The sequence below is a fragment of the Corythoichthys intestinalis genome, chromosome 9 (assembly GCF_030265065.1).
Source record: "Corythoichthys intestinalis isolate RoL2023-P3 chromosome 9, ASM3026506v1, whole genome shotgun sequence".
Lineage (NCBI taxonomy): Eukaryota > Metazoa > Chordata > Actinopteri > Syngnathiformes > Syngnathidae > Corythoichthys > Corythoichthys intestinalis.
The window spans coordinates 51,402,451-51,418,387 of record NC_080403.1 but is presented as its reverse complement, the minus strand read 5'-3'; the positions used below and the strand labels follow the sequence as shown (position 1 = coordinate 51,418,387).

Sequence of the window (15,937 nt, the reverse complement as noted above, 5' to 3'; positions counted from 1 at the left end):
AAACCGAATAAATGTGTTCCATATAAACACCTCATTCGGAATGAACAGGCCCAAACCGAATGGAATTTCATTCCGATTCACAGGGGTGGAATATTCCTTTTCTCAAACCGATTAGAAGTAAAATTATATCATGTAAACAGGGAAGCGGAATGGTGTCTGGTTGCGTTCTTTCTGCACATGCTCCGTACTGACGTGGTGACGTCACTTGGTGACGTAAGTAACGTCACTTGCAACATGGCTTCCAAGCACATGCACAGCACACCCACACAACTTTTTAAATGAACGACGTATCATTCTGAAGTTTTGTTTCCACTCGAAAAGTTAAAACAGCAGCTGATCTTACGATCGATCTCCATGTTTTGCAACGTGACGCTTTGTTTTGATTAATCTGCGCATGTCAGACGGCAGTTGTCAAACGTCCTTTCGGAATAAAGGCAGACACATGTAAATGCTGGATCGGAATAGATGAAGTGACATGTAAACAGCTGATGTGAAATTTCCATTCGGAATGATTTGAATCGGTATGAATAAAAGTCAGCATGTAAACGTGGCTACTGATACAAAAACAGAAATCATAAATCAGGCTCCGAGGGTCGATAAATACTGGGCAATGCTCAATAGTTACCAAGTTTCAAGACGATATGTTAGGAGAACTTCAACGCACGTGTCCCAAAGAACTACATGAGCGGCAACTTGACAGGCCTTCAGCCTGTAAAAAAGTAGATTTTGGCACCTATAGAATATAAAGTAGCACTCTTTAAATAATGGATCCAAGAAACTGGATCATTGAAAATGTACATCAAAATACAGTGGTGAGTCGTCTTATAAGTTCTCCCACTTAGAAATTATGGAGTGGCCTGAAATTCTCATTGTAGGTGCATGTCCACTCTGAGAGAGAGAATCTAAAAAAATAAAAAAAAAAATCCAGAAATCCCTATGTATGATTTCTTATTGATTTATTTATGTGATACAGCTGCAAATAAGAATTTGAACACCTCAGAAAACGAATATTATAGGGCTGTCAAACGATTAAAATTTTTAATCGAGTTAATCACAGCTTAAAAATTAATTAATCGTAATTAATCGCAATTAATCGCAATTCAAACCATCTCTAAAATATGCCATATTTTTCTGTAAATTATTGTTGGAATGGAAAGATAAGACAAGACGGATATATACATTTGACATACTGTACATAAGTACTGTATTTGTTTATTATAACAATAAATCAACAAGACGGCATTAACATTAACATTCTTTCTGTGAAAGGGATCCACGGATAGAAAGACTTGTAATTCTTAAAAGATAAATGTGAGTACAAGTTATAGTAATTTTGATAGTTTGCATATTGTGACTAAATATTGCCATCTAGTGTATTTGCTGAGCTAAACTTAATGTTTGAATAGAGCAGGGGTCACGTTAACCGAATATTTTCCGTCGGTGACCGTTTTTTTTAAAACGGTGACGGAAAAAAATGAAGTCCACCTGTCATTTTGACAGGTTGCAATTCACACCCCAGACCACGGGGTGGCGAGTGAGCATATTAATTAGCTATTGACTATTGTCTCTCTTGATGCATGACGTGAAATGTCAAGGCAACTGAGTGTTTGCCTGGCACGGCCAGACTGTTCTCCCTGTATTTTTCAAACACTCTGGGACCCAGCCCATTAACGGCCTTTCGAGTAGGTACAAAATCAATCGACAAATCAGATTTGTTTATTTGCGTGACGTGTTCTTCACGAGCAACGTCACTCTTGTGCGCCGAAAGTCGTCTCCACAACAACACGGATGGCGAACGGGAGAGCCGAGAATATGTTCCAATCCGCGGTAAATTCAGTTTTAAATGAGCTAAAACACATCGACACGAGTCATTGACAACAGTCTGTCTCGCGCTAGCCATGTTGAATAAACTCCGCTCTCCTCGTATGTTTACTTCCGCGCGCAAGTCCCTCCTACTGCCCTCGTCGCTTTGCTAAAATCCCATCTGCCCGTTGCTGATTGGTGCACTCCGCTGTCTGTTTGCCTCTGTTAAGCTTGTTCGGACAGAATATTAATTAAAAATTAATGAAAACTAAATACTATTGAATATGTCATTATTATCATTTTAAAAATGTAAGTGACGGGTAAAAATCATCAGATCATGACCGGATTTTTATGACACTGTCAGTCAAAATGACAGACAATGAAAAAGTGTAGCGCAACCTCTGGAATAGAGTAATTTTTTCCATAGCTATTTTGATTGGGAAAGCCAGATCTCTTTGCATTGAGCGCTTTTCTTTTTGTGAACATTATTTTATTTTTGAGAGATAGGAATATTATTTTTGTTGTGCTTTTACTAAATGATACTGTAGCGACTTAAATGTTCTTAACTGCCCAAATGCATGATGGGAATTTGAGCAACCATGAGTCACAGTGGTTGCTGCAAATGTTAGATCTTCTCTGCGTTTAGTCCAATACATGGTGTCGAGAAAAATATCATCTCCAGTTACACTTCGACATGTCTCTTGCCACAATAATTATAACAGTTGTGGAAGAGATGCCACCGCTTCTTCCATTAAATAGCGCGGTTCTAATAAATGCCTGCGTTACCAATTTGCCCTTCTTGGTAATTGGCGGTGCTATGGATATATATATATATATATATATATATATATATATATATATATATATATATATATATATATATATATATATATATATATATATATATATATATATATATTAGGGCTGTCAAACGATTAAAATTTTAATTAAAATTAACTCGTTTGACAGCCCTAATATATATATATTAGGGCTGTCAAACGATTAAAATTTTTAATCGAGTTAATTACAGCCTAAAAATTAATTAATCGTAATTAATCGCAATTAATCGCAATTCAAACCATCTATAAAATATGCCATATTTTTCTGTAAATTATTGTTGGAATGGAAAGATAAGACAAGATGGATATATACATTCAACATACGGTACATAAGGACTGTATTTGTTTATTATAACAATAAATCAACAAGATGGCATTAACATTATTAACATTCTGTTATAGTGATCCATGGATAGAAAGACTTGTAGTTCTTAAAAGATGAATATTAGTACAAGTTATAGAAATGTTATATTAAAACGCCTCTTAATGTTTTCGTTTTAATAAAATTTGTAAAATTTTCAATTAAAAAATAAACTAGTAGCCCTATTCTGTCCTCTATGTGTGTGAGTACACAAATTGACAGATAGCGAACATAAGTTCCAAAAAAAAAAAAAAAATCAGACGGTGTGGCAAAGTTGCATGGGCTTTACTGAAGTCATCTCTTTTTGACAGGAGCACGTTTCTTGTATTTTTGTAAAACTGAAAATAACAAGGCAATGTGTCAATAACTTGCATAAATCACAAAATAACATAAAATGTACACACACGTGTCCATTTGAGCAGTAGCACTAGCCAATTAGCTCACAAGCATCTAACAATGTAACTGCATTTCACTATATATGTGAACAAATTCAAATACACATCATCAATAACTATCTAATGCTCATGAATATAAACAAAGGAGAAATATAACTCACAAGCGATGCATGTATTAGACACAAACAGTGTGATGGGGCTATGAGAACTGCGACTGAATACTGGATGCGGACGTTAGCTGGTCTGAATAGCACTGTCTATTAGTGTGAGTTCGCGTCGACATATAATCACGTCAGAAAAGCGCGCCGAAACCCAAATAATCAGCTGCACTGAATCGCCAGCAGAGGGCGACATTACGCCACATAACATATGCAAGTCACACCCAAGTGCCAGCAGAGGGCGGAAAAACTCCATGAAACACAATTAACAAGTTGGCCTTTCACTGTACTGACATTTAAATCTGTCTGAGCGGGCCTAGTGCGTTAATTGCGTCCAATATTTTAACGTGATTAATTTTAAAAAATTAATTAACGCCCGTTAACGCGATAATTTTGACAGCCCTAATATATATATATGTAGGCTGTCAAAATTATCACGTTAACGGGCGTTAATTAATTTTTTTAATTAATCACGTTAAAATATTGGACGCAATTAACGCAGATGCCCCGCTCAGACAGATTTAAATGACAGTACAGTGAAACGCTCACTTGTTGTGTTTTATGGAGTTTTGCCGCCCTCTGCTGGCGCTTGGGTGCGACTGATTTTATAGGCTTCAGCACCCATGAGCATTGTGTGAGTAATTATTGACATCAACAATGGCGAGATACTAGTTTATTTTTTGATTGAAAATTTTACAAATTTTATTAAAACGAAAACATTAAGAGGGGTTTTAATATAAAATTTCTATAACTTGTACTAACATTTTTCTTTTAAGAGCTACAAGTCTTTCTATCCATGGATCGCTTTAACAGAATGTTAATAATGTTAATGCCATCTTGTTGATTTAATGTTATAATAAACAAATACAGTCCTTATGTACCGTATGTTGAATGTATATATCCGTCTTGTGTCTTATCTTTCCATTCCAACAATAATTTACAGAAAAATATGGCATATTTTATAGATGGTTTGAATTGCGATTAATTGCGATTAATTACGATTAATTAATTTTTAAGCTGTAATTAACTCGATTTTAAATAAAAACACTTTCAAAATAAACCATTACAACGCAACTTTAATTGAACGAATACTCGAAGCAGCAAAATTGAATTCGGATCTTTTTCTTTTTTCTAATCGAATACTCGAGTTAATCGATTAATCTTTGCAGCACTAATTTCAAGCTCTTCATAATGTACTGTTTACATAAAGAAAAGGCCACGTACGCCTCCTGCAGTGCTAGGAAGCATCTCGGAGGATGTCCTGACTACCGCAGCGTCAACCCGGCGGTTCGCTCAAGGCCTGAGCCCATAAAGGGAGTGATTGGTGGTTTAATGGCTTCCTTCCTGTAAGACTGTATCCTTAAAGTCGTCAGTTTCAGGGCACAATGGGCTTTGCAGCACATTTATGTATGCTGGGTGTGTGAGCGCGTTCACACTCTCGCTGTTATCGGTCCAATCTGGCCAACGTCGACAGTTTGAAGGAAACAATGAATATTTCATTGGGCGGTTATGGGGGCAATAGAAGAAGAGGCGGTCTCCCTTTCTGCAGTGTCACTGCAGTGAATTGGGTGCGAGGGGGAATAAAGGAGGATCGGTCCAATCGGCTCATCACAGAGGAAAGAATCGTCTGACTGGGGGGAGGAATGAGTATAGAAAGCGATGAGGGGCGTGAGTAGAGAGAGCGGTCTACAGTTTCCAATTAAATGTATCATTTAGCGTCTAATTATTTGGATGCAGCGCAGCATTTGTTGAGACGCAAGGCGGGAGGACCGTCATTTCGGGACGTTAATGGAGAGTGGCTGGAATAATAGGCGTCATATTTAGGAGTTTATCAAAATGTTAAAAAAAAAAAATCCTCCCCACTAGAGATCATTGCCAATGATTAGGATTCTGGTTATGATCTGACACTAACTGTTGATAAACTGCTTCTTGAAGTGGAACTGAGTGCAAGTGTCAGTTTACTTTCTGATGAAGTTGAAAATGGCAGGTTAATCCCTCGCCTACATCACTTTGTAGGGTTGTCCAAAGCAGTGTTGTTATTGGTAGCCCTTTTAATTTTTGTCTTTGTCTCTTGGACGAAAAATACTTATTAGTAGAGATGTCCCGATCCGATATTTGGATCAGATCGGACGCCGATATGGGCAAAAAAATGCGCATCGGTATCGGATCGGCCAACACGGAAAAATTCCGATTCAGACTTCCGATCCAGTTTTTTTTTTTTAAAGAAAGGTTTTCCAGCGCACCGATTTACATAATCCATTCCAGTTTTTGCTTCGGTTTCCCTAATATCCGGTCCGCATTTTACGGCACACCTTCAACACACTACATTTACATTCCCGTCTCCCATTTTACCGAGAGACTTTATCGGTAAAAATGTCAGCTGTGTGGGATCATTTCACCTTAAAGGACGACAAAGACCAAGAGGCAGAGTGCAACATATGCCACAATAAAGTCAAGCGTAGTGGTAAAGCTGTAAGAAATTTTAATACAACTAACCTAATCAAGCATTTAGCGAAATACCACCACAAACAATATGAGGAGTATGTTAAGAAAACCGAAGACAAAAAGAAAGGTCCTACGCAACTATCCCTGGCAGAAACTTTTGCTATGCGTGACAAACTGGCACTCGACAGTCCCAAAGCCCAGGGAATAACAAGAGTCATTGCCGAAGAATTCATTCTGGATGACGAGCCATTATCTCTCGTGAGTCAAGACGTACCATCCAACAGTTAGAACCACGGTACAACATGCCCAGCCGTCATTACATCCTTGAGCGATTCGGCCGAGGAAGATTCGAGAACGATTCACAAACATCCAAATTCCGATTATTGGAATATGTCAAGTAAAGCGGAACTAATACACAGCGCGGTCTTCAGGACGCAATGAGAAACGGACCGCATTGCGTCCCGAAAGTAAACATAATGCTTGTCATAGACCCGGGTAATGCCAATGCTCAACTCACGGCTTTAGCTCAACTCATGCCGCTGGATAAAAAACACAAGAATACCTGACTGCTGCTGACAGCCGCTACAAACTACGTCAACGTCGTTTTACTGGAGATAATAGATATCATCTGTATATAGAACTAGATGCAAAACGACAGACTCGACTGCGTTAGCAACATTGAAGTATTGAAAACCAGATGCGTTAGTAAACAGCCGCCATCTTAAAGCAGAACACTTCCCTAGTAGGCTGTTGAGAACCTTCCAAGCGAACCTAATTAACTTTTTATCTGAAATACTCCTAAATCGGCAAAATCTTGACTTGAATCTATCTTCAAAACAGTTTTAAAACTTTCACATGTCGAAAGTAGACAGAAGGGAAATTATGGAATAACGGGAGCAATTTTAACAACTTTAACAGTTGATTCGCAAAATTTAATTAATTGAATGTAGTTTAAAGCTGCTGATACAGAATGGGGATTTGAGTATTTTATTTACTGTTTTAAAATGTTAACTTGATCCTGAAATAGTCGTTTATTTAAACCTGAGAGGCTTTCTATACAATTTTTGTAACTAATGCACGAAACATTAAAAGCATCTAATGGCTTGGGGGATTTGTGGGATTTTCCACTGAGGTTGTTGGTGTGTTTTGCTTTTTTAAGACAGTTTAAAATATTATTTGCACGTTTTACTTATGCCCTTTCTGTTTGTTATTTATGTTTTGTGTTTGTCACTGAATAAACAGGTCAGTTTCTTGTTACCAACCGTTGTGTATTATTCAAACTCACCTAATTCAGCTGGCTAGTTGTTATCAAGAGTACTAAAACCTTTTTCAACATGAGTCTGACAACTAAGTTAGGAGGCTAAATAACTTTAAACTTTAACACATGCTCAGATAGGTCGGTATCGGCCAATATCGGTATTGGATCGGAAGTGCAAAACAATATCGGTATCGGATCGGAAGTGCAAAAACCAGGATCGGGACATCCCTAATCTCAATACTTTGTTATGTACCTTTTGTTGGCAATAACTGAGGCCAAACGTTTTCTGTAACTCTTAACAAGCTTTTCACACACTGTTGCTGGATTTTGGCCCATTCCTCCATGCAGATCTCCTCTAGAGCAGTGATGTTTTGGGGCTGTCGTTGGGCAACACGGACTTTCAACTCCCGTGGCGTCAAAATGATAATAAGAACGGTGAGCAAAAATCCCAGAACCACACGGGGGGACCTAGTGAATGACCTACAGAGAGCTGGGACCACAGTAACAAGGGCTACTATTAATGACACAATGCGCCACCAGGGACTCAAATCCTGCACTGCCAGACGTGTCCCCCTGCTGAAGAAAGTACACGTCCAGGCCCGTCTGCGGTTCATTAGAGAGCATTTGGATGATCCAGAAGAGGACTGGGAGAATGCGTTATGGCCTGGACGTGTATTTTAACACTTGTGTTGAGTAATTATGTCACAGCAGCCATTAACAGTAAGTTGTCTTTTTGAAGTGTACTGTTCAAGCTGTAAGTAATTTGTGTTACAATGACATGTTTGCACAGGCATATTAATTTTGACAATGTACATTGTTCAAGCCATACAAGCTGTTTTAAATGTTCATACTTGAATTCTTATTGTTTACAATACATTTTTGTATACTTAATGTTTAGACTGCATGTACAATTGTTAAATATATTAAATTGAAAGCTGGTAAATAAATCAACAAGAAATGGTTAATCTGTATTTCATGCATTGATTCAGATTTTCAAATTATATAACGGTCTGCTTGGGTGAATTTATCGTCATTTATCATTATCGAGGTAAATCTGCTCAATTTATCGTGATACGTGCTTAAGGCCATATCGCCCAGCCCTAGTAAATTGTCGTGTAAAGTTAGAGATTCTTTTCACACATATGCATGAATAACTTAAACACCCAAACATTACTGGATTGCAGACATGTCTGAGAGCTTGAATTGATTAGTCACCTTACTGAGCAGGCGATCGCTAACGCTGCGAGCGAGCTGCTGGGTCTCGGCGATCTGGTCGGCGACTCGCTTCTGCTCGTTGAGCTTCTCGGCCAGCGTCTCCAGTTCGGTGAGGGCGAGCTGCAGGGGCAGGCGGTCCACGTGGCCTTTAGGTGTGTTCTTAAGCATGTCCTGGAGGTGGGATAAGGCAACATTTGATGTTTTTGCTCGAGGAAGGAGTCGCTTCATGGCTGAACAAGGAATGTCAGTACCTGCAGGAGCAATATGAACTGTGGGAATCGCTGGACGGGCTTCACCATTAGGCCGTAGAGAGTGATGCGGTCCGTGCTGGAAGCCTGTTTCTTCTGCAGGATGGAAGCAAACCGCAGGGCACATTTTTCAAAGACAGAAAATGTACCTGCTTGTTCTCTTAAAGCAACACTGGTGACTTTCCAACTTTTAAAAACATTTTCATAACATTTGTGATGATATGTCAACTGACGACCATGATATGCTATTGTTTAGCCACAACAGGATCCATTACCTGATTAATATTCATCCTTCACACAGCCGCTAGAAACAGAAATGTCATTTAATCCGTCTGCAGGCTACCGGGAGATCATGTTTTTATGACAGTATGCGGGTGTGCGTTGGTCCTCATGCGAAACGCAATCTTCCCTGTGGCAAAACACTACCACTTTTGTCCACTGGCGTCGCTAAAATCGACCAAAATTGAAAAGTTGCCTAGTATTGCTTTAAAGGTGCTATGAAACGGTGACAATGTCCAAAAATGAAATTAAGTGCAGTAATTTTTAATTATGCATGTAGAAAACGAATTTGGCACTCAAATCTGGCTGTTTTTTACCATTTCATAGTTATTCCACCTAAAACAGGATGTCTACCTTTATTCCCAGCAATTCAGGTTATGACATCACAACCAGAATTGATGATCATGTCCAGCTTTCTAGCCCTTCGCTAGCTAGTACATGTAGACAGAATGATAGAACGGTCACACGGCAACAGCAGAACAGAGAGCCTATGATAGCCTGCCAGTAGAGTGCAAAAATCTGCAGCTGATTCTGGGTGTGACATTACCTTCTGTTTGGATTTTTTTAGTGCGGGGGGCCAAAGCAGCTAAGAAAGAAAGACTAATCAGGATCTATTTTTCTACTTTTTGGGGTGGATTTGTGTCCACAATATGGTCTGTTATCATTTTAAAGTCATTTTCTGTAGTACAGGTCGTCCCCAGGTTACAAACGAGTTCCGTTCCTAGGCTGGCGATGTAACCCGAATTTCCGCATAAATCAGAATTAACATAACGTAACGTTAAAAATACATTGTCTCCATTTCTTAAGAACTGTGTCAAAAATCTAGGGGTCCAATTTGATTCTGATTTTAAATTTGAGAAGCAGATTTCCTGCGTTGTACGTGACTGTTTTTATCAGCTTCGCCAGATTGCTAAGGTGAAATCTACTATTTCACGCTCTGATTTGGAGAAATGGATCCATTCTTTTGTCATAACTCAGCTGGATTATGGTAATTCTTTGTATGCAGGCGTCGGTCAGGCTGCACTGGCCCGTCTACAACTTGTGCAAAACTCAGCTGCTCGACTCCTAACTAAAACCCGCAGGCGCGAACATATCACCCCGATTTTAGCATCTCTTCACTGGCTCCCAGTACATTACCGAATGCATTTTAAGATATTATTATTTGTTTTTAAATGTTTGAATAATCTTGCGCCGCCATATCTGTCAGAACTGCTTCAGCCTTACAGTCCAACCAGAACCCTCAGATCAGCTGACCACCTGCTTCTAGAAGTCCCAAGATCAAGGCTGAAGCTTAGGGGTGACCGTGCATTTGCAGTGATGGCGCCCAGGCTGTGGAACCAATTACCACTTACTATTAGACAGGCCCCTTCACTTACGGATTTTAAATCACGCCTTAAAACATTTTCTTTTTCTTCAGCTTTTAATGGGCAATGACTGTTTATTTTATTTTTGTGTTTGTTTTATCTTTGAAAGTTAACTTATTTTGCTGTTTTATTGGTATGTAAAGCACTTTGGTCTCCTTGGCGGATTTTTTAAATGTCCTATACAAATAAAGTTGATTGATTGATTGATTGATTGATTGATAGATTGAACCCTTTAAGTACCCTGAAATACCCCATAAACCTCAAAATAACTCTCCAAAAATATGTATTTTACACCATATTAGATAAAATAAAAAATAGGATACTGTGAGGTATGTTGTGTTAAATGCAGTCATGTTCAATGGCTATTTGGGCTTTAAAAAAAAACACACACAATTTGGGCTTTATGCACGAGTGAGTCGCCTTCCTGAGAGAAAAGGGCGATGTGGAAAGAATAGGGAGGTGAGAGAAGGAGGATATCATGGCTGCTCGGGTCACCAGCGTCGCCTCTCCTAATGTGAGCCTGCCTTCCGAACCGGATCGGGACTCACAAGAGGAGCCGGGGGAGAAGCAGAAGCACCAGCAGCATGAGAACAAGGAAGTGGGACCTGACGCCTTCAGGAACTGCAGAACGGCAGCGAAGCTGCTGGGGGAGGAGGGAATCCTGACATGGCAAGAATTGGGTACTGTTTACGCGATTAAAAAAAAAAAAAAAAAAAAAAAAAAAAAAAAAAAACGACTTCAGACAGAATGCCAGATGAGACTCCGGCGTCGTAAAGTTTTTGAGTTTTTGAGTTTTGGGGCAGTGGCGCAGTTTGAATTTTAAAAAGTTACATTCGCGTGTTTGTCGTCATGCCAATCCATGTAGTATGGGAGGCCATTTGTGAAGTAAATCATACTTGCTTTCACAAGTAACATCATACTCCCACATATGCACAACTGTACAACTCCACCTACAGTACTATTCTCTCTCCCACTTAGTAGTGTAGTCTCTCACATCCACTACAATACTGTCACTCACACTAGTATACTCTCTCAGGCATAGTAGTATAGTCTCTCACTCAAACTACTATACCCTATCACATATTACTATAGTCATACACATACACACCCTTATAATATCACAAACACACTACTATAATATCTCACACATAATAGTAGTCTGTCACACACACTAGTATAGTCTCACAGACATAATGGTATATTCTTTCACACATTTAATAAAGTTTCTCATATTCACTAGTATAGTCTCTCACCTACACTACTATACTCCTTTACACGTTGTAGTATGGTCTCTCACACAGTACAATATTCTTTCACACGTAATAGTATAGTCACATACACTGACAATTACACTGTGCACAAATAGGAAGGAAGATGATTTAAACACCCGTTTAAAGATGACGGTCCTAAAAATAAACACAACCGTTCGCAAAGTTTAAGTGGCTTGGGGACATTTAAATCAAGAATGAAAAATCATTATTATAACTGTGCGTATATGAAACTATAGTTGTGTGTGAGAGATTACAGTAGTGGGTGGGAAAGACCATGCTAATACGTGTGAGAGAGTATTGTAGAGTGTGTGAAAGACTATACTGCTATGCATAACAGTGTATGATAGTGTGTGAGAGTATAGTAGTGCGAGACTATAGTAGTGTGGGCGAGAGTAAAGTATTGTGTGTGAGAGAGTATAGTTGTGTGTCTGTAAGACTATACTACTGTGTGTGAGAGAATATTGTCATGTGTGTGAGACAGCGTACACTAGTGTATGTGAGAGAGTATACGAGTGAATAGAGGTGGGAATCTTTGGGCACCTAACGATTCGATTCGATTACAATTACGATTCAGAGGCTCCGATTCGATTATAAAACGATTATTGATGCACCCCCCCTCCTTTTTTATTTTTATTTATTTTAATTTTTTTTTATGTTTTGTACATTAGTTCCAAAATTGTTCAAAAATACTCTCAGGCTAAACCAAACTACTATTTCAGTATCAAGTTAACATATAGCAGTAAACAAATATACAATAATAACAGTAAATAAAAAACTCCAGTCCCCATTCTGTATCGGCAGCTTTAAGCTACATTCAATTAATTTAATGTTGTGAATCAACCGTTAAAGTTGTTAAAATTGCTCCCGTTATTCCATAATTTCCCTTTTGATCCACCTGTTCATTGAAAGCATTTAAAAGTAGTGGAATCACTTTAACCACTTTTTATGAATGAAAGGAAAAAAATGCGCTAATTCCTATTTGTGCCTTTATTAACACACTGAATCATTGTCATATCAAGACTGCACATAAATTAGACCAAAGTATAAAATCAATTTCACAAACTAATGACCTCCATATCAAAAGATGTGGAAGGAGTAAAAGCAAACTCTGGATCTTTCTATGAGGAAATTCACTACGGAAGGCCGTAACCTCTAATTAGGTAAAAATGTGAGTGAGCAATAATTGGAGTAAGACACTTAAGAGTTAGGTAATGAGCGTGATGATGATTGAAGACATCATAATGGATCATTAAGGTTCTTATCGCCGTCTGCCCTGTACTTGTTCTACTTCTTCTGTTCCTTAGTATATTTAATGATTAATAACAGAACAAGAACACATGCTTGTGAACTTATAGAAAAAGCAACAAGTCCACTTGAAATGAGAGATAGTGGGTGAAGTTAACAAAGGAAAGTGTAAAAGAGTGAAGTCACATGAGATGTGATTTTTTACCATCAAAATAGCAATCTATTCTACCAACAGCAAGTAAAATGTCAAGTCAAAGAATCGACATGACCTTTTTGGTAGAAAGGCCCAAGTGAAAGTTGAACTCACGACCCATGGTTTACAAGAACCTCCCTCGTTCATCACAAGGTCCTGGTGAGAGTTGAACACACGACCCCTGGTTTACAAGACCAGTGCTCTGACCGCTGAGCTAGAGAGCCCACTATCCTTACCATTTTTTACCCTCAAAACAGCAACCTAATCTACCAACAGCTAAAAAGTAAAGAGTGAAGTGACAGAAATGACCTCCATCATTCACAGTACGGCCCTGGTGAAGCTGAACACACAAACCCTAGTTCACAAGACCAGTCCTCTAACCGCTGAGCTACAAGGCCCACTAACTGCTTGTATCTTACCCTCAAAACTGCTACCTATTTCTCTAACAACTACAACATGAAGAGTCAAGTAAGAGAAACGACCTCCATCATTCATAGTAAGGCCCTGGTGAGAGTTGAACACACGACCCCTGGTTTACAAGACCAGTGCTCTGACCGCTGAGCCACAGAGCCAACTAACCTTACCATTTTTTGTCCTCAAAACAGCAACCTAATCTACCAAAAGCTAGAAGGTAAAGAGTCAAGTGACAGAAACGACCTCCATCATTCACAGTAAGGCCCTGGTGAAATTGAACACACTAACCCTAGTTTACAAGACCAGTCCTATAACCGCTGAACTACAAGGCCCACTAATTACTTACATCTTACCCTCAAACCGCCTACCTAGTTTTCCAACAACTACAACATGAAGAGTCAAGTAAGAGAAACGACCTGCCTTGTTCATAGTAAAGCCTGAGTTATACTCCCGCGTTGCGGTGACGGCGTAGCGACTACGGCGTCATTCGACATTCGATAGTTCTGCGGTGAGGGAACGCGTTGCTCTGTAATTCACCGCCAAGCCACTAGAGGGATGTGGCGTTATGTTTGTACGGTTTTGGGGCATGCTTGTTTACTTCCGCTAGTCGGAGAAAAAATAAACAATGCAAGATGGAACTCTTGAAAGTAAATATTCTGCTCATCAACACTGAATAAATATTGAACATACAAATGTTGACGGGCAGGCGACGCAGAAGACGGTTTCGAGGCGGTCTGGCCGACTTTTGATGCCGCACAGAGACTCGGGTGGAGAGAGCTAGCTGTGGCGGCTAGCTTCAAACTGGCGTCGAGCACTGCGTTCAAGGTCTACAAAGCCCTCCAGCCTGTTTGCCGTGTCCTACAACCAGCCAGTGGGAAGCCATAGCAGATTTCTGGCGTCTAGGGAACTTCCCAAACTGCGTTGGGAGGCTTGATTTTAAGGTTATCATAAAAAGCACCGAGGTACTCTCAATCAGTGATGATGTATTGTGTGTGTGAACTGTCTGTTATTGAAAATTAAAGATCAAAACAACTCTTTTGACACCAGATCTGTGCTTTATTCTTCATATACTTGAAACATATGTACACAGTAAATGATGAAGTGCACCAACCAAAAATACGACATAAAGTGATAAAAAGTTGGCAGTTTTTGGCCGACTGGGTCACCGCTTCGTGTGGCCACTCGATTCCGACCACCCACGTCTTGGTGGTTCTTCCATTTATTTATTTTTTCGATCGCCGACCTTGCCATTTGGCAGTCACAATAATAATTTCTTGACGAGACTTGCTCTTCGATGATACTCCCGTCGGCTTGGTGCATTTTTGCGTGTAGAAAATAATGTTTGATTCTATTCTACAATGGCGGTGTTTTCGCCCGGAAACAACAGTCTGAGCGGACCAATCACAGTCCGTTTTCGCTACGTCTACGCGTCTACGCGACGCGAAGGTTACAAAAATCGAGAGGTGCGCGTCAGGCTACGGCGTAGGGTCGTAACTCGATTCTTCCTTGACGGCGTAGGTCTGACGCAGAAGTATAACTCAGCCTTAAGGCCCTTGTGAGAGTTGAACTCACGGCCAGTGCTCTTACCACTGAGCTACAAAGGCCACCAATCTTGGCTTTTTTCCCCTTAAAACACCAACCGAGTCTACCAACAGCTAGAAAGCAAAGAGTCAAGTGACAGAAAACCCCTGGTTTACAAGACTAGTGCACTAACTGATCTATAAGGCCCACCCTCAAAACCTAATGAGGAGTCAAGTAAGCAAAATGACCTCCCTTGTTCATAGTAAGGCCTTGGTGAGACTTGAACTCACGACCCCTGGTTTACGAGACCAGTGCTCTTACCACTGAGCTACAAAGCCCACTGATCTTTGTGTTTTCATATATTTTTTTTTACCCGAAAAACAGAAACCTAGTCTACCAAGAAAGTGAAGAGTAAAGTGAACGAAAAACTCTCCCTTACTGACAGCAAGGCCTTGGTGAGAGTTGAACACACGACCGCTGGTTTACAAGACCACTGCTCTACCCGCTGAGCTACAAGGCCCACTTACTACTTGTATCCTACCCTCAAAACTGCTAACTAGTTCTCTAACAACTACAACATGAAGAGTCAAGTAAGAGAAACGACCTCCATCGTTCATAGTAAGGCCCTGGTTGAACACACGACCCCTGGTTTACAAGACCAGTGCTCTAACCGCTGAGCTACAAGGCCCATTAACTTCTTATGTCTTACCCTCAAAACCGCAACCTCGTCTTCCAAAGTCTTCCAACATGAGGAGTCAAGCAAGAGAAACGACCTCCCTTGTTCATAGCAAGGCCGTGGTGAGAGTTGAACACATGACCCCTGGTTTACAAGACCAGTGCTCTACCCGCTGAGCTACAAGGCCCACTAACTTCTCATATCTTACCCTCAAAACCACAACCTAGTCTTCCAAAGTCTTCCAACATGAAG

At 39.9% G+C, this 15,937-nt stretch overlaps 1 protein-coding gene and 3 non-coding genes across 6 annotated transcripts in view; all 4 read right to left on the bottom strand.

Moving 5' to 3' along the window:
• arhgef10la (Rho guanine nucleotide exchange factor (GEF) 10-like a) overlaps window positions 1–15,937 on the bottom strand; it is a 389,757-nt gene that overhangs the window by 263,490 nt on the left and 110,330 nt on the right. For all 3 annotated transcript variants that reach the window (XM_057845783.1, XM_057845784.1, XM_057845786.1), the window contains 2 exons: window positions 8,726–8,818; window positions 8,475–8,645 (listed from right to left, as the gene is read on the bottom strand). In XM_057845783.1, the coding sequence (XP_057701766.1) occupies window positions 8,475–8,645; window positions 8,726–8,818 (264 nt within the window). The remainder of the gene's footprint in view (window positions 1–8,474; window positions 8,646–8,725; window positions 8,819–15,937) is intronic.
• On the bottom strand, window positions 13,574–13,646 carry trnat-ugu (transfer RNA threonine (anticodon UGU)). The gene has a single exon. It is a non-coding gene; the product is annotated as a tRNA-Thr (tRNA).
• On the bottom strand, window positions 15,275–15,347 carry trnat-cgu (transfer RNA threonine (anticodon CGU)). Its single transcript has one exon. It is a non-coding gene; the product is annotated as a tRNA-Thr (tRNA).
• trnat-ugu (transfer RNA threonine (anticodon UGU)) lies at window positions 15,457–15,529 on the bottom strand. The gene has a single exon. It is a non-coding gene; the product is annotated as a tRNA-Thr (tRNA).